At 37.3% G+C, this 17,508-nt stretch overlaps 3 protein-coding genes and 1 pseudogene across 4 annotated transcripts; 3 read left to right on the top strand and 1 right to left on the bottom strand.

Moving 5' to 3' along the window:
• Positions 1-1,807: 1,807 nt before the first annotated feature.
• LOC108811297 (uncharacterized) lies at positions 1,808-2,781 on the top strand. The gene is made up of 2 exons (XM_018583341.1): positions 1,808-2,478; positions 2,571-2,781. The coding sequence occupies exons 1-2, from the start codon at positions 1,808-1,810 to the stop codon at positions 2,779-2,781; spliced, it is 882 nt and encodes a 293-aa protein (XP_018438843.1).
• Positions 2,782-2,912: 131 nt separating this feature from the next.
• LOC108809885 (glycerophosphodiester phosphodiesterase GDPD5) lies at positions 2,913-4,979 on the bottom strand. Of its 2 annotated transcripts, none has more exons than XM_018582021.2 (8): positions 4,819-4,979; positions 4,575-4,704; positions 4,287-4,470; positions 4,128-4,202; positions 3,901-4,010; positions 3,576-3,794; positions 3,320-3,475; positions 2,913-3,237 (listed from the first exon to the last, which is right to left on the bottom strand). In XM_018582021.2, exons 1-8 carry the CDS (start codon positions 4,887-4,889, stop codon positions 2,998-3,000), a joined length of 1,185 nt encoding a protein of 394 aa, XP_018437523.1. In that variant the 5' UTR covers positions 4,890-4,979; the 3' UTR covers positions 2,913-2,997. The 2 variants fall into 2 exon arrangements, with proteins under 2 accessions (XP_018437523.1, XP_018437524.1); XM_018582022.2 differs by having other exon boundaries at positions 4,575-4,753; positions 4,819-4,967.
• A 2,780-nt stretch (positions 4,980-7,759) lies between these two features.
• On the top strand, positions 7,760-16,595 carry LOC108810817 (receptor-like protein 56). Its single transcript, XM_018582896.2, is given in 10 exon segments — positions 7,760-7,782; positions 13,359-13,720; positions 14,062-14,217; positions 14,416-14,484; positions 14,579-14,667; positions 14,803-14,869; positions 14,963-15,327; positions 15,329-15,893; positions 15,966-16,448; positions 16,531-16,595. Coding segments are annotated over 10 exon segments (2,244 nt in total).
• On the top strand, positions 9,420-12,349 carry LOC108807464 (uncharacterized; annotated as a pseudogene).
• Positions 16,596-17,508: the final 913 nt, after the last annotated feature.

Genomic DNA, 17,508 nt, shown 5'->3' on the forward strand with positions numbered 1-17,508 from the left:
TGAAATCAATAAACAAGTTCCTCAATGGTCATACAAATTAACAAGTGAATTGGAAGCAGTGGAAGATTTGGTGAAATGTTCCACTCCAGTTAAAATAGAATTTGTCCACTAAATAGAGGAGTTTACCAAACATTTATATTTTTTAGCTAAAAAATATATTTAAATTTATCAAGATTCGTTGATATTTGCAAATAAGGGTAGACAAACAAGAATTTCGTTAACAGACGGACATAATCTTCCATTATAACAAAACTAATATAGAAAATAAATTTATGTTTCTTATTTTAAAATACATATTTTTTAGAGGCCTTCAAACTAAATTAACACATACAACTCACACCTCCATATTTAAAAAATAAACGTCGTAATCTGAAAAATATATATTAATACTCATCAATTAGTTTACCAAAATTGATACTTCACCCTTATTTTTTTATAAAATTTATAAAATATGAAACTTATTCTGTCTTTCTATTCTTTGAACTACATATATTAGTACAAGTTTAATAGTTCATAAGTATTCTAATAATTAATAATATAAGTATGTTCTCTAAATAAAATATCAACTTTGTTTTATTTCTAACTAAATTAACTTTGTTACGACTATTAGCTTTTTATTCTATTTTTATTAAATTAATTAGTAACAGCCACTTATGTTATTTGTCTTTGAACTAAACAATTTCAAACAAAGTAATATACTACGTTCGTTAACCACTATCAAAAATATTAGGAAAAAATATCATTTTCTTTTAACATATTTTCATTTTCATATTTTTAACATATTCTCTTTAATTACTAAGATCATATAATAAATTATAAATTCATGTAAGAATAAAACATACAGACTCGGCGCGTAACGCCGGAAAACCACTAGTATGTAATAAACACATGAGCAAAAGGTTAATTTGATTAGTGGTCTCCTCAAATAATAGTAAGGAGATTTGAGAAAATATTTAGAAATCATTAGTTGAATAACAGAATATTTCATTGAAAAACTAAAATCACTTAAAACTCTTAATTCAATACATAAGTCTGTAAATGTGGTGCTATATGTTTATTCCAAGGGAGAAATAGATTGTCATCCTTTATCGGCTGAAACTGTTACATAGACCTTGGTCAGTTCGGTACTGAATAATGTTTTAGGGAAGGATGACAACAATGAAATAAATCCCATTGAGTAAAACTAGTAATCACATTTTGAGTTAATGTATTAACAATTGCAGTTCATTTCCTATGTTGAAACACGATTTCTGGAAACTTGCAGCCCAAGCTTTAATATTATCTATGGGGACTTGAAGCCACACCACAATAGTACTGAGTATGGAATTCACTATTGCGTTGTCTCCTTCGAAAACGATTTTCTTGTGTGATTGTATCCCAAGGCCGAGCAAGCTTGTATTGCCCAAATTCGAGCTGTACATTATGCCCTTTTCAGGTGTACGTAGTTCTCCCGTCGAACCTTCCCATGCCGCATTCTTGAAAACTTCCAGTACTATTTCGATTTTCGAACCGAGCTTTACTTAGGCGCCATGTCGAAAAATAGTTGATTAAATTAGGGTAACAATTATTATTGTTATCACCAGTAAATATATAGAAAGAGGCCTAGACGCGTGCGTGTCCTTTAAACTACCAATCTCCTCATGATTCAAAATACAAAAAACTCTCTTTCTTGTCGTCAAAACTTTCTAAAAATAGACATATACTTGTTTGTGTTCTTCGTCTTCATTGTCCTCCCCTGAAACATCCTTGTCTTCGTCATTCTTGCATTGCAAATTGAAGTTTTTTGGCAGTATTTTATTTTGGAATCATGGAAACGTCACAAGAGCACAACTTTTTCAACCCCACGTCTAAACCAGAAGCAGAAGATCCAATCGTTAGACTTTCTTCGTCGTCTTCTTCTTCCTCTTCTTGTTCTTCCATAGAAGCAGAACCAAGACCTGATCATAATCTAAGAAACAATCAATCTCCTCCAACACAAATGATGGAGAGATCTACAAACGACACCACGACTACTCCTACTACACCTCCTTACAGAATCCCTTCACACGTTTTCGAAAAAACAACCTCAAAAGCTCCCGTTGAATGGAGCACTCTCTCCAACGAATCTCTCTTTAGCATCCGCATGGGAAACAATAGCTTCACTGAAATTGATTACTTCAAATCCGGCGAGCTCACGTTTCCTCAACCTCCTTCTCCGAGAACTCCTCATATGCCTCCTCCGCGCCACAACACAAACGGAGGAGAAGGAGTAGCGGAGGAGGCCAAAACTCCGGTGGATATAGGCAAGAAAGCAGCTGAAACTGACCAAGCGTACCGCACAAGTAAAGATGAAGAACAAAAAGCCGCCGCAAGTATAAGAGAAGTTATCATGGCTAACGAAGCTTCTAATAAAGACAACAACAACAAAAATAATAAGTTAGATCGGTCTGTTTCTCGTCGGTCTGAAGATTTAAGCGTCAAGTCTTTCGCTTTTCAGAAGTAAAAAAAAAAGAAAAAAACTCTTCTCTCCATGTCTTGAAATAGAAATGTTTTCTGTTTTCTCACTTTTTTGTTATTGTTCATTGTGTTAGATTAGGGAATGCAGATAAAGGCGGATTACAAGGCTCAACGCCACAAAAGAGGAGGACTTCGCAGCCAGAGTCGCCAAAGAGTTCGTCTGAGGCTGATGAAGGAGATGAAGCTCATAAACCTCTTACTCCTAAAGCAGAAGCTGATTGTGCATGTAACCGCAACCCTAGATGGTTATCTTGCTTCCCTTGCTGCACAACTTTCTGTGTCTAAATTGAGTTTTGAGGTGTTTACTATCTCTTAAGTTATAATTTAGAGAAAGTGTGTTCTTTCTTCTTGGTGTATGTTCCAAGATTTACATAGTTTTTTTTGGCTTTTATGTATAATCTTGTGAAGTAAACAAATTTGATCTTTAAGACTCCTCTGTTTCTTATTTGTTAAGAATGATGTAAAAGACAATGAGAAACAATGGATTACACTGTGGGTGTATCAAGCCTTTGCATAAGGGAGGACCAATGAAGCAATTTGAGTCAAGAGCTGTCTTGGAGACTTGGAAGTTTCGGACAATGGAGATGTCCATTCTTGATAGTTATGGAGGCTACCAGTGAAGTCGGTAAAGAGTCCATCTACACCAATCTCATTGATCCAGTACTCATATTCCTTATATGGATCTTGGCTGAAGTTTAAGTGTAAGAACTCGTTTTCATTCCTGTACGTGTATGGATGCACCTACGTTTTATAACGCCAAGGACATATGTTTAACAAGTTAGTAACATGTTACAGACATCTCAGGGGGAGTTTTCAAACGGACCTGTAGATTATGCGCATGTGCTCTTTTGACCAAATCCGTAGGGGCTTGAATGTAACTGTTACTTACTGGAACAACTGTGTCCTTCCACGGTCCAATCCCGACAACATATTGCTTTATGTAATTGAAATACACATCTGATGTGATCTCTGCGTAAGTCTAGAAATTGCAGGAAAGATTTGATCAAATCACTTAAAGCAAAATTATAAGAACTTTTGGGAGCAATAAAAAAAATAAGAAGACAGAGCAGATGATGGACCTGGTTGGTGTCTTCTGTTAGCACGGTAACATCGTCTATTAGTAAGACTTTTGGCGAGTCTGTCAAATCTGATATGTACACAAGTGAAGATGGAGCAAATGACTGAATGAACAATGGTCTTTTCAACCACTTCTTTGACAAATATGAGCCTCCATATCCGTACTTCTTAAGTGTCTCCACCACTTTATCCTCAAATCTCTTACCACCAGGCCACTTGACCTGTGGATATTATACACCGTGGTAGAGATTTCAAAGGAGATAAAAGCCGAAAAAGTTATAACGTTTCTGCAGTGAAAGTAGAAGTAAAGCTTGTAGTGTAACTCACATGCTGGTTCATTAGAACTGGATTTTTAATCTCAGGATATATACCGACAACTCGTGGAGCATCCCGAGCAATATTAATGAACTCTTCAAATGTAATGATAGGGTACATTCCTGCAAAAAAAACAAACAAGGGATCTTTGGAGTTAGATGTTTCCATTACCAAGCATTTTTTTTTTCTTTTTGTTGTTTCTTCCAACAGCTAAGTCCAGTAAAGACAGTCTAGCGAACCGTTGTACTGTTGGTCCCGGAAAGAGTATCTCTGCTTTGTCCTTAGTTTCTTGAGTTCTTTGAGAGTAAAATCAACTGTAAGAAAATCAAAGACAACCTATTGGGATGCATCCACTCAGGTATAAAACAATAAAAGAAGGAATCATGGGTGGAACGTACAAGTGAAAAAGCCAGTCATGTTGGATCCTTGGACCTCATAAGTCCTATTACGATCAGCAAACTCCTTGTGGCTGGCAACATTGGTTGTTTCGTCAAGGATGGCATCATGGAAACAGATAAGCACACCATCTTTGGTTGATAAGACATCTGTTTCTATGAAGTCTGCACCCTCTTCAATTGCTCTCTGTCCAAAGAAGAAGATTCACTTCAACAAGACAAACTAGAAATAGCCATGGCAGTAATACGCCAAGATACTCAAATCAGATAGAGAAGTGATCAATGGTATACCAAGTATGCAGCTGCAGTTTCTTCTGGAATCTCTCCATTGGAACCTCTGTGTGCAATGTTATAAGGACGTGAAGTCTGAATCGGCAGCTTCGCGCCTTGACCTCCTTTACAAGGGAGTGGGTGTAATGTCCTTCCAGCACACACAGTGAGCAGAGATAGCCATATCAATGTCAAGCATTCTGTAAAGATGAGCAATGAGAAACCCAAAAAACAAATAAAAAGTCGTTGAAGCTGAGAAGCTTACTTGTAAGAATCATGACGATCTCTTCGATCAATCTGATTGCTTCGGTCTTGTCTGTGACCCAATTGGTTCATGTACGCTTACTTTAAGTAGAAGAAAAAGATTTTGAGATCTATTTTTATAATCAAAATGTCAGTCCACTATTAGTAGATAATAATTCAGACAGGTTGGTGGCGGTAGTTGACACAAAGAAATATAGAAATACACAATTAACATTTTTGGGGTTTTATCCTATTTCTCTTTCGAAGAATATTTAAGAAATATGGCAAACTTGAAGAATATTCTAAGCATCACCAATGAAAGCAGCAATGGAAAATATATAGGTATTCCAGAGCATTTTCATAGTTCCAAAACCAAGGCCTTCGCCTATGTACAAGACAATGTTCATCAAAAAGTTAACGGATGGACGGCAAAATATCTTTCCAGAGCCGGCAAAGAAGTTATGATAAAATCTGTAGCATCAGCCATTTCGACATTCTCAATGTCGCGTTATCTTTTCCAAAGGACTATGTAAAAAGATATCTAGTGCAAACTCTAAATTTTGGTGCGGCTCTATCCCCAACTCAAAAGGTATGCACTGGATAGCATGAGACAAACTTTGCTTCCCTAAAAAAGAAGGCGGGATTGGATTTCGATCATCTGAAGAGTTTAATATAGCTTTATTGACTAAACAACTTTGGCGACTGAAACAAAAACCAAATTCCCTACTTACACGAGTACTTAAAGAAAGATACTTTCGAAATTCGCACCCATTCAAAGCACCAAAAGCTTCGAGACCGTCCTATGGTTAGAGAAGCATTATGGCTGCAAAAGAGCTACTTACCAAAGGCCTTAGACGTACAATCACAACAGGAGAAGATACACTTGTTTGGCAAGACCCGTGGATACCGGATGAGACCCGCAAAGACTCCTACGATAACGCAGGACTATGACCCAAATTTGAAAGTGTCGGATCTAATTGACCCTGTGAGATAGGAATGAGACACCACCAAAATCAGGAATGTGCTCCACCCCAATGACATACCTCTAGATCGAACTCTAAATCTCAGTAAGAACCCCATCCGAGATGGATAGTGATGGAATCTAACAGTCTCTGAAAAATACTCAGTCAAGTCAGACTATATGCTTGCAAAATCAAAAACCAAATGAGAAAACTGAGTTTAGGAATCAGTTACCCTCACTCAATCCACTGAAGGAAAAAATTGGAAAATTAGAACCGGAAAAAAGTTCTGCCACTTTTTGTGGCAAATTCTTTCGGGAGTTATTTCAGTTAATGAAAGACTTTTCAAAAGACACATTGGGAACAATCCTAGCTGCCCCAGATATGGCTATGCGGAGGAAACAATCAGCGATATGATCTTTAGATGCCCTCTAGCACTGTAATGCTGGGCTCTCTCAACGATTCCATCGGCTCCAGAAGTTTTCCCTTCAGAAAACCTCTATACCAACATAGCTTACCTCCTCTTAAGATCCAACACTGGGGGAAATATAGAGGATCTAACCAGGGCTTTTCCCTGGATTATTTGGTATATCTCGAACGCTCGAAATGAAAAGTTATTTAACGGACGTGATTTCTCACCTAGAGATACTATCGATTTGGCGACACGAGAATGCAATGCATGGTTTCTGGCCAACGAGGAGATTGAAACAGGTGAAAGCACCTTTGATGCATACCAAGGAACCCTCCCGAAATACGTACATTCATATGTAGGGTGGATACATCGTGGAAAAATTAGGACACTACGAGTGGATTAGGATGGATCTTACAGCTACAAGATGGATTAATAGACTTGCTTAGGCTTCAAAGCTGTCACAAGCAACTCTCGCCATTACACACTGAACTAAAAAAGTTTGGTCTGGGCTTTGAAATGTTGGTCTCACCATCATCGGTACTGCAACTATTTTGTTACTGACTCCCAAAAGTTGCTCAAAATGATCGAGTCACCTGAAGAATGACCAGTCTTTTCAGCTGAACTCAACGAGTTTAGAACTCTATGAGCGTCCTATCAAGACGGACAAATAGTCTACAAAGAAAGATCCATTAACACCCAAGCTGACTTCCTGGGAAGAGAAGCTCGAACAAGGAAACACGTTTTCTCATATCTTAACACCGGGGTGCCACATTGGATTGATACTCGCAACTTGGCTTTTGCTGATTCGTACTAGAATTCTCTTAGTATCTTACTGTGACAAAAAAATCCTATTTCTCTTTTGAAATATAGAAAGTTGAATACTTTCTATATTCATACAGAATTTATCAGGATCATCTTCATCAACATATTCATAAAGGTTAATTGCCTAAAGAATTTTGGTGGTGTCACTGAAATCTTTACCGAAACGGTTCTACATACATCTTATCTCTTTTGTGTGAAGAGTTTATCAGGATCATCTTCATCAAAATTTACCTCTTTTCCTCTTTGGAGAAGAGAACTATTTTATCCCACTACCTCCTTTCTAAAGAGTGTTTTCTTTCCAACCTTAAATGGAAGTTCCATCCATATTTATAACCTTCTTGTTATCTTGTGTAGCGACAGTCTGTTCGGACCTGAAAATGCAGCGGACTTCGTTTTGACGATATTTCGAGATACGGACTGGGTGTTAACGTCACAATTTAAGGTGATTATTTCTCTGATGTCCGACAATGTTGTGAAGGCTACATCGATGCATTCAATCATCGTCTTGAGTTTGCTATCATCTTCTTCTTTTGAAGACTTATCCATTTATGTTATGCTGTTGTAGTTTATCTTTTTAATCAAAGATGATGGATAATTTCCTCTAGAATTTGTAGTAAGCAAGTTGAAATTAATGAAAGAAAGTTGTATTAAAAAAAAGTTGAATACTTATAGTAATAGATGCTAAGGTATTTGCATTGAAATCACTGTCTCACATTGCTTATGAGTTTCTTTCATTTACTTTCTTTTTTTGTTGTTGCATCAAATTTGTAATGGAAGAGAAGGTGTTCTTGGGGTCAAAACTGTTATGGGTGATGATACTGCTACATGGATACAAACGCTGTATTCAGAAAGAAAGGAAAGCTTTGTTGGATCTAAAGAAGTAGCCAATCTCTAATTCTGAAGAAGGACAATCTGAGTATGTTTACCTTACTTGGACTAATGACACAGAGAGCAATTACTGGTGGTGGGGTGCAATCGTACAAGCAGACGGGTAACCAAGGTTTCCTTTGGTGATTTGTACCTCAGAGAGAGTTCTCTTTTAATCTTTCTTTGCTACATCCCTTTGAAGAGGTTCGAAGTCGGGACTTATCCGAGTCTGTATTTAGTGTCTAGCTAGTTTGATGATATGTAAGGTATATCTATAAATCATTTTCCCTGTATGGGCTAATATTTTATTTTAGTTGTTCTATTTTCTTGAAGCTAAACACCTCTTGAAAATATGGTACTTAGATTTTACATTGCAATTTGATCAAAAAAAAAGATTTTACATTGCAACTAAAAAATTGTAATTATGAATGATGGGTCAATTTGCTTAATATTCATAGCAATACCATATATGAAAAATATAGTCATGCATGAAAAGCTGTGTCAATTTGATACAAAACTAGACAACGCTCTCCTTCTCCGCGAGTGAGAGATAATTAACACAACACTAGATATCATACTATACTATATTTGTCCAATATATAGTACAATTATGAAGATGATGAAAAAAATAAAAAGGTTGAAAAAGATGAAGGGTTTGTAGAGAGTACACTATACCCTAAACCTAACCTATATACCCTAAACCCAAAACTGAAACCCAAACCATATACACTAAACCCTAAACCCAAACCATATACCCTAAACCCAAACCCTAAACCCAAACCATATACCCAAATACTAAACCCTAAACCCAAACAATATATCCCAAATAGTGCCCCACTTGTTACACATTGGCTTCCCCCTGGTCTTTGGCATTTCTTGGGCCTTAGCTGGTTAACAAGTTCCGAAACCAGAATAACATCATTCCTTAAAGGAAAAGACTCTGAGACATCTGATTACGACTTTCACATAAGATTTGATAGTATAGGTATGGAAAGTGACGGCATTACCCCCAAAAATTCAAGAAGATATTACAACTCTCCGCGTGTGTTAGACCCTTTTACTATGGAGTACACCACTGCCGTCCAGACCAAAATAAAATTTACAGCAGAACAACGCTACGATACTTACATGGGAGGAAGTCTCAGATATATGTTTGGGTTGGACCTCTCAGAAAATGAGCTCGGTGGTGAGATCCCGGACAAGCTTGGAGATCTTTTGGAACTACATGCGCTTAATCTTTCACGCAACAGTTTATCAGGTGCCCTGCCAAAAAGTTTTTCCAAACTAGAGAATATGGAGAGCCTTTGACCTTTCTTTCAACAGTTTACAGGGTCCAATTTCATCACAACTAACAGAGATGAGAAGTCTTTGCTGTCTTCAATGTCTCTTACAACAATCTCTCCGGCGTCATTCCACAGGGAAGACAGTTTAACACTTTAGACGAAAGCAGCTACAGGTAGAAGTTGTAGTAACAATGTATCAGAAGAACCATAAGATGGAGTTGAAGATGCAGTCTTCATGGAATCTTTCCGCATGAGTCTTTTTGTATGCTATGTGACCACTATGCTGGTAATACTCGCTTTACTCTCTTTTGATTCTCCTTGGAGAATAGGTTGGTTAAGTGGTGTTGATGCTTTTAACCACACGATGAAAAGTTTGTCATCCTAAATTACCTTGATTAAGGTCAGTTATCTGTAATCTGGTCTAATGATGGGATATACATTGTTGTGTCAATTCCATTGTGGTACTTTGCTGTGTGTGTGCCATGTTGCATGTTGCAACCACATTAGATGTTTCTTGCATTTCCCTTCACAATAATCAAAAATTTCAACTGGAGTTGTAATGACGTACACTTACACGGAATATATAAGCATGACTCCCAGAAATTGGCAAAGATATTATTTGTTCTTTCGTCTCATCGCCTTCCACTTCAATGAGGATGTGACCTATGCTTCGTAGCAATCTAATAGGCGTGACACATATACTCTCAAGTAGTTCTATAAATAGACATCTTCTTGCCTGTGTTCTTCGTCTTCATCCTTATCGTCTGAAACATCCTTGTCTTGTTCATCCTCGCATTGTAGATTGAAGTTTTTGGCAGAATTTTTATTTTGGAATCATGGAAACGTGACACAAGCACAACTTTTTCAACCCCCCGTCTAAACCAGAAGCAGAAGATCCAACCCTAAGACTTTCTTCGTCGTCTTCTTCTTCATCTTCTTGTTCTTCCATAGAAGCAGAACCAAGACCTGATCAGAATCTGAGAAACAATCAATCACCTCTAACACAAATCATGGAGAGATCTACAAACTACACAACCACAACACCTCCTTGCAGAATACCTCCACACGTTTTCGAAAGAACAATCTCAACAGCTCCCATTGAATGGAGCACTCTCTCCAACGAATCTCTCTTCAGCATACGCATGGGAAACAATATCTTCACTGAAATATATTACTACAAATCCAGCGAGCTCACGTTTACTCAACCTCCTTCTCCGAGAACTCCTCATCTACCTTCTCCGTGCCACGACACAAACCAAGGAGGAGGAGGAGTGGTGGAGGAGGCCAAAACTCTTGTGGATATAGGCAAGAAAGCAGCTCATACAAACAAAGCGTACCGCGCAAGTAAAGATGAAGAACTAAAAGCTGCCGCAAGTATAAGAGAAGTTATTATGGCTAATGAAGCTTCTACTTAAGATAACAACAAAACAATAAGATCGGTCTGTTTCTCGTCGGTCTGAAGATCTAAGCGCCAAGTCTTTCGCTTTTCAAAAGTATTAAAAAAAACTCTTCTCTCCATATCTTGAAATAGAAATGTTTTCTGTTTTCTCACTTTTTGTTATTGTTCATTGTGTTTCTGTTTTCTCACTTTTTGTTATTGTTCATTGTGTTAGATTAGGGAATGCAGATATAGGCGGATTACAAGGCTCAATGCCACAAAAGAGGAGGACTTTGCAGCCAGAGTCGCCAAAGAGTTGATCTGAGGCTGATGAAGGAGATGAAGGACTGAAGAAAGATGAAGCTCATAAACCTCTTACTCCTAAAGGAGAAGCTGATCGTGCCTATGATATCTTGCATAATTGCTTTGTTTCATCCATTCCTTTTCATGCATTTTCATCATGTAGGTTAGATTCTAGCCATGTTTAGGTTGCATTTTGCATACATGAGTCTCTATCAGGTATTGGAGCATCATATGGAGTTTTTTGGAAACATTGGGATGCATTTGGAGCTCAAAAGATGTGAAAAGGAGGATGATTGGACGAGAGGAGCCTGGAGCGACCTGCAGAAATCGCTGTGAGACCTCGCTCCACCCGGAGCGATCTTGACGACCAAACCTGGAGCGACCACTCCAAGTCGCTCGGCTTCACACGGCTCGAAGACGAGAAAAATCACTCCGGAGCGATCTCTCGCAGCGACCATCCGAGGTCGCTCCCAAGCCCAGAGCGACGTGCTGGAGCGACCTGCGGAGGTCGCTGCGTGTTTTCTTATTTGCGATTTCTTTTTTATTCAAGGACCTATTTGCAATTACTTATGTCGTCTGGCACTCTGAAAAACCTAAGTTTAAGACCTATTGTAGCCACTTTTGGGCAGATTATCTTTTGTTGAAGAGAAAAACCACCAAATACTCTTGGAAAGTTCATCTTTTGGATTGATTGTTCTTTTGTTATTGGTTTCTTATTGATTACATGTGTTCATCTACATGTTTAATCTGAAATCCAGTATGAGTTTAAGATTTCTCATGAAGATTAGTGAGTAGTTCTCTTTTGAATTCATGGGTTAGGGAGATTAGGGTGATTTGGTCAGATCAAGGATGTTTTTAGTGTAGATCAATCTCAAGCCTTGCTAGTAGAGTGTTCTTACAGACTCTTTTGATCTGATCATTCGAAAGTTGATCTCTAGACATTTTCCACCCAAAAGGTGTTTGTTGAAGTGTCTGAGACAACTCTGCTAGGCTCTTAATGCATCTTGCCAAAGATATTTGTTGTTAAGAGTGTTAGATAGCTAATAAACCTATTCTTAATGATTGCTTTCATATCATTCAGCCAAATAGATTTGATGTTTGAGATGTGTTAGCAAATGAGCATTCATCTAGACATAGAGCTTGCTTAGGATTGTGTGTTAGGCTTAAGGTCATTTGTTTGATTCATCATTTGCCATCTTTGTTTGATATTTGATCACCCGAAATCATGTTCCCATGCCCATGAGTTCTCTTTTATCATATAAAAGAAAGTCTTTCATTTTACTGCGATTTAGTTCTATCTTGTCATCATAGTTAGTTATTGTTTCAGAAATCATTTTAAATCATTGGTTGCATTTAGATTAAGTAAGTGCTTGCATTCTTAGTGCTTGAAATCTCTCAGAGCTGGTTCGACATATTACTTCCATTTTACTATCATTTGACTTAGGAACCTCAAAATTCCTAATATCAGCCTATAATCGCAACCTAGATGGTTATCTTGCTTCCCTTGCTGCACAACTTTTTGTGTCTAAGATCTTTTGAGAGGATTGAGTTTGATTTGCATACTATGTTAAGTTATTTAGAGACATTGTTTCCTTCTTCTTGGTTTTATAGAAGTATCTTCCAAGATTTACATAGTTTTTTTTGGCTTTTATATATAATCTTGTGAAGTAAGCAAACACATTTGATCTTTAAGACTCCTCTGTTGTATTTTAAACTTTTGCATAAGGGAGAACCAATGAAGCAATTTGAGTTTGACACAAAGACTTGGACGTTTCAGAAAATGGAAGAGAGAACAGTTCCAGTGAAACCACTTGAGACCACGTGGGACACCTCAAGTACCGGACGACGAGAGATTCTGAAAGAAAAGAGGTTTAAAAAACGCAGAAAGAGAAACAAAGAGGAAGCAGAGGTTAAAGAGAGTCATGAGAGGAGAGGAGCAGAGACGAGGCACAGCGGCCAGCGTCTAGAAATGAAGACAGATGCCTCGATAGCTGTGCCCGAAAGAAAAGCTAGGGCGAACTCAACTTTCGTTTTTTTTTTCCTTCGTACTAATTCTTGTAGTATAGTTTATAATTTATCCATATGCGAGGAATGGACGTGCACAACATTCATCTATCTATTGAAACGGTTTGAAATAAATGATATCTCATATCAGGTATCTTTTCCTTTCTATTCTTTTTGTTCCCCTTCCCATCGAATTTGAACATACAATACAAAATTAGTTATCGCTGACTGTAAGCTGTGTTTTTGAGGATGAGGAAGTTTTCGTGCATAATGCATATAATTAAAAGATTCGTTGAAGTTGATAATGCTAAGCACCCCCACAAATTGTCATCTGATATGAGTATTTTTTTTCTTCCACAAATTGACTTTGTAAATATATATTCTTTTGCAACTTGGGTTTTTCAATTCCTCTGTGACACCGCAGGTTTAATGCTTCTAACCATGGATATATGTGAGCAACAATCACAACTTTTTAAGTTTTTGATTATATGTTTTTTTTTGGCTCAAACCAATGGAAAGAAAAGCGGTCTTGAGTCAAACCCTGATTTGTGTGATATTACTGTTGGCACAGATACATGGATACAATAGCTGTATTCAGAAAGAAAGGAAAGCTTTGTTGGAGCTCAAGCAATACCTGATCTCAATTAGTGAAGAATGGGCCCTCGACTCTGTTCTCCCTACTTGGACCAATGATGCAAAGAGAAACTGCTGCCGTTGGGAAGGCATTAAGTGCAATCGTCCAGGCGGCCGGGTTATCGGAATTTCCATTTCTGAGACGAACTTCAAAGAGTTGTCTACTTTAAATCTTTCTTTGCTGCATCCTTTTGAAGAGGTTCGAAGTCTGAACTTATCGGGGATGTTAAACCAATTCAATGGTTTTTTTGATGATGTTGAAGGTATATCGGGCTTTTCACCATTTTTTCCGGTGTGTTAGTTTATCCTTGTGCTCTCGATTCGGAAACATTTTTCCCTGCATTGGAAATTAAAATTCTGGAAGAGCTATATCTTATTTATTTGTTCTAGTTCTTAGAAGTTAACGCCGTTTAGTTTGTAAATTAGATTTTCACCATGCATCAGAAGGATATAGACCTTTTCTGTATTAACTAATCTGTTGATGTGCAGTATCTTCCAAAAGTACAAATATTTTTACTCTCTTAATTCCAGTTGTATTTTATGTAGAGTAAACTAAAAATTAGAGTACTTTTGTATATGTTGTTAACAAGACTCTCGTTTGCAGGTTATAACAGCCTCAGAAGATTAAGAAAGTTAGAGATTCTGGATCTATCCTCAAATAGTTTCAACAATAGCATATTTCCCTTTCTCAACGCTGCTACATCTCTTACAACCCTTGTTATTCAGAGTAACTTCATGAATGGCTCTTTGCCTTTTAAAGGTGTGTTTTTCTGTTTGTAACAAGTTGCCTATCTAAGTTCAAAAAAAAAAAAACAAGTTGCCTATCTAGCACATACCTACTTATTCATTATATGTATCGTTGGTTAGGTCGTTTGATTTTTGTTTTGCAGTGCCTGTCATTTTCTATGTATTAATTTCTGTTCATATCATTCTTATATTCTCTTGGACTCCCTTTCAGAACTAAAAGACTTGATAAACTTGGAACTGCTTGATCTGAGTGAAAATATGTTTACTGGTCCCATGCAAGGTAGCATCTAATCTATATCAATTTTCTTCAAGTAGTACTTTAATTAACAGATTTTAACTCCGTGCATAATTGTGAATTGCGTCTCTTTTTCCAGTGGTAGAGTTTGCTCACATGAAAAAACTGAAAGCTCTGGATCTAACTTTCAACGATTTTTCTAGCTCAATGGAATTGCAAGGCAAGCATGTTTCTTCTAACCTTTTTTAATGAATAGCAAGCATGTTTCCTTCTAACCTTTTTAATGAATAGTTATCTATTTTCCGTTGATAACAATATTGTAAGGTAAAAACTTGTGGCCTTTACTTTTTTTTAGAACTAAAGAATCTGACTAACTTGGAAGTCCTTGGTCTTGGATGGAATTCTTTCGACGGAACAATACCAATAGAAGGTGATGTGTTGTCTTTACCTATATGAGCAACATGACAACTACTCTTGTTATACTCATCATATTGTTGTTTTCTTAACTATTTTCTTTTTGCAGTTTTTTGTGAAATGAAGAATCTCCTAGAGCTTGATCTTAGTGTAAACAATTTTGTTGGTCAGCTTCCTCCATGTTTAGGTAGCTTGAACAAGCTACGGTTTCTTGACCTCTCATCAAACCAATTGAGTGGAAATATACCATCTAGTTTCAGTAGCCTCCAGTCTCTCGAATATCTATCATTAGCAGATAATAACTTCACAGGCTTATTTTCGTTCAGTCCACTTGCTAACCTAACAAAGCTCAAGGTGCTCAAACTTTCTTCACCATTTGGTATGGTAGAAATAGAGCCAGAAAGTACGTGGGAGCCCTTATTTCAGCTAAGTGTTGTTGTGCTACCATTTTGCAGCTTGGAGAATATCCCTAGTTTTTCTCATCAACCAAAAGAACTTGCATCTTGTTGATCTATCCAACAATAAATTATCCGGAGATATTCCTACTTGGCTGTTGGAGAATAATCCAGATCTTAAAGTCTTACAGTTGCAGAATAATTCATTCACTGTCTTTCAGATATCTGCAATAGTGCATAATTTGCAGGTTCTGGATTTTTCAGACAATGACATCAGTGGAGTGTTCCCTGATAATATTGGTAATTTTCTTCCGAGTCTGTTACATCTGAATGGTTCAGATAATTTGTTCCAAGGAAATTTTCCGTCTTCTATGGGTGAGATGAAGAACATTTCATTTCTGGACCTGTCTTATAATAACTTCTCTGGAGAACTACCTAGAAGCTTTGTCACGGGTTGTTTTTCATTAGAGTTCTTGAAGCTCTCTCACAACAAATTTAGCGGCCAATTTCTTCCAAGACGAACAAGCTTCACTGCATTGTCCGTGTTGATGATCAATAACAATTCCTTTACAGGGAAGATCGGAGTTGGTTTGCTTAGCTCCATAAACTTGGGAGTACTTGACATGTCCAACAATTTTCTCACAGGTGCTATTCCAAGTTGGATGTCTGAGCTATTTTTTTTGTCCTACCTATTGATATCAAACAATTTCTTAGAAGGTACTATTCCACCTTCTTTGTTGGTTATTCCCTTTCTTTCTCTTGTTGACCTCTCTGGAAATTTATTATCTGGAGCGTTACCGTTACATATTCGTAATATAGACGGAACCAGATTGTTCCTACAGGACAACAATTTCACTGGAAAAATTCCGGACACCTTGTTGGGAAGTGTAAACATACTTGATCTACGGAACAATAAACTCTTTGGGAGTATTCCAGAGTTTGTCGATACAGGGGATATAAGTATTCTTTTACTGAGAGGGAATAATTTAACAGGATCTATTCCAAATAAGCTATGTGAGTTGAGCAACATCAGACTTTTGGATCTTTCAGACAACAAGCTCAATGGCTTCATACCTTCATGCCTCAGTAATTTATCATTTGCACTGGGAGGAGACGAGGGGAGGAGTCAGTTTGCTGCGGGAATTTCTACTGTAGCGAACCTCCAGTTGGAATTTTACAAATCCACATTTGTGGTAGATACGTTTGAATTATCTTACTTTATCTTTATGGAAACTGTAATCCATTTTGCAGCAAAACAAAGATATGATTCTTACACTGGAGTATCTAAGTTCACAGCTGGAACACTTGATTTTATGTATGGGTTGGATCTGTCAAGCAATGAACTAGGTGGTGTTATCCCAGCAGAGCTTGGCGATCTCCCGAAACTACGAGCGATGAATCTATCTCACAATTTATTGTCAAGCTCTATACCAGACAGCTTCTCCAAACTGAAAGACATTGAGAGTCTTGATCTTTCTTATAACATGTTGCATGGAAACATTCCTCGTCAATTAACCAACCTCACTTCTCTGCTGTTTTCAACGTCTCCTACAACAACTTGTCAGGCATCATTCCCCAAGGAGTACAGTTTACCACCTTCACCGAGGACAGCTACCTAGGCAATCCACTTCTCTGTGGACCACCGACCAATAGAAGTTGCCAACCTAAAAAGAGTCAAGAGGAAGGTGATAATGGAGGAGAAGAAGATGATGATGATGATGAAGCTTACATTGACATGATGGTCTTCTATTGGAGTACTGCTTCAACTTGTGTTGTTACGCTGATAGGTATTCTTGTACTTATGTTCTTCGATTGTTTCTGTCGTCGAGCATGGATCCATCTTGTCGATGCTTTCATCGCCTCAGCAAAGTCTTTTTTCTTAAAATCACGTCAGCTCAGTGCTTTCTTATTCAAGTTTGTTGTTTGAATTACATTCATTGTGTTCCTCTAAGTGTGTGTGCATTGGGATTTGATTAATATGTATGGAAGTTTTTTTCTTAAAATTAATCATCCGACTAGTTAAAACTAGCGCTAAGTAAACGATTCGTGGCTGGAAGTATTTTCTCCATCTTATTTTCCTTAGCTAGCTTTCATTCTTTAAAATCTAAGTTATTGACCCTGCACGTACAACACTCTATCTATTTAAACAGTTTCTCAAATATATGAAACTTTTCGACTTTGTTATGTGTATAAATCTTCGTTGAAGTTGATGAATAATCATGTTTTCCAAACAAAAAAGATGATGAATAATGGTGCTAAC

Source organism: Raphanus sativus, unplaced genomic scaffold (genome assembly GCF_000801105.2).
Source record: "Raphanus sativus cultivar WK10039 unplaced genomic scaffold, ASM80110v3 Scaffold0071, whole genome shotgun sequence".
NCBI classification, from domain to species: domain Eukaryota; kingdom Viridiplantae; phylum Streptophyta; class Magnoliopsida; order Brassicales; family Brassicaceae; genus Raphanus; species Raphanus sativus.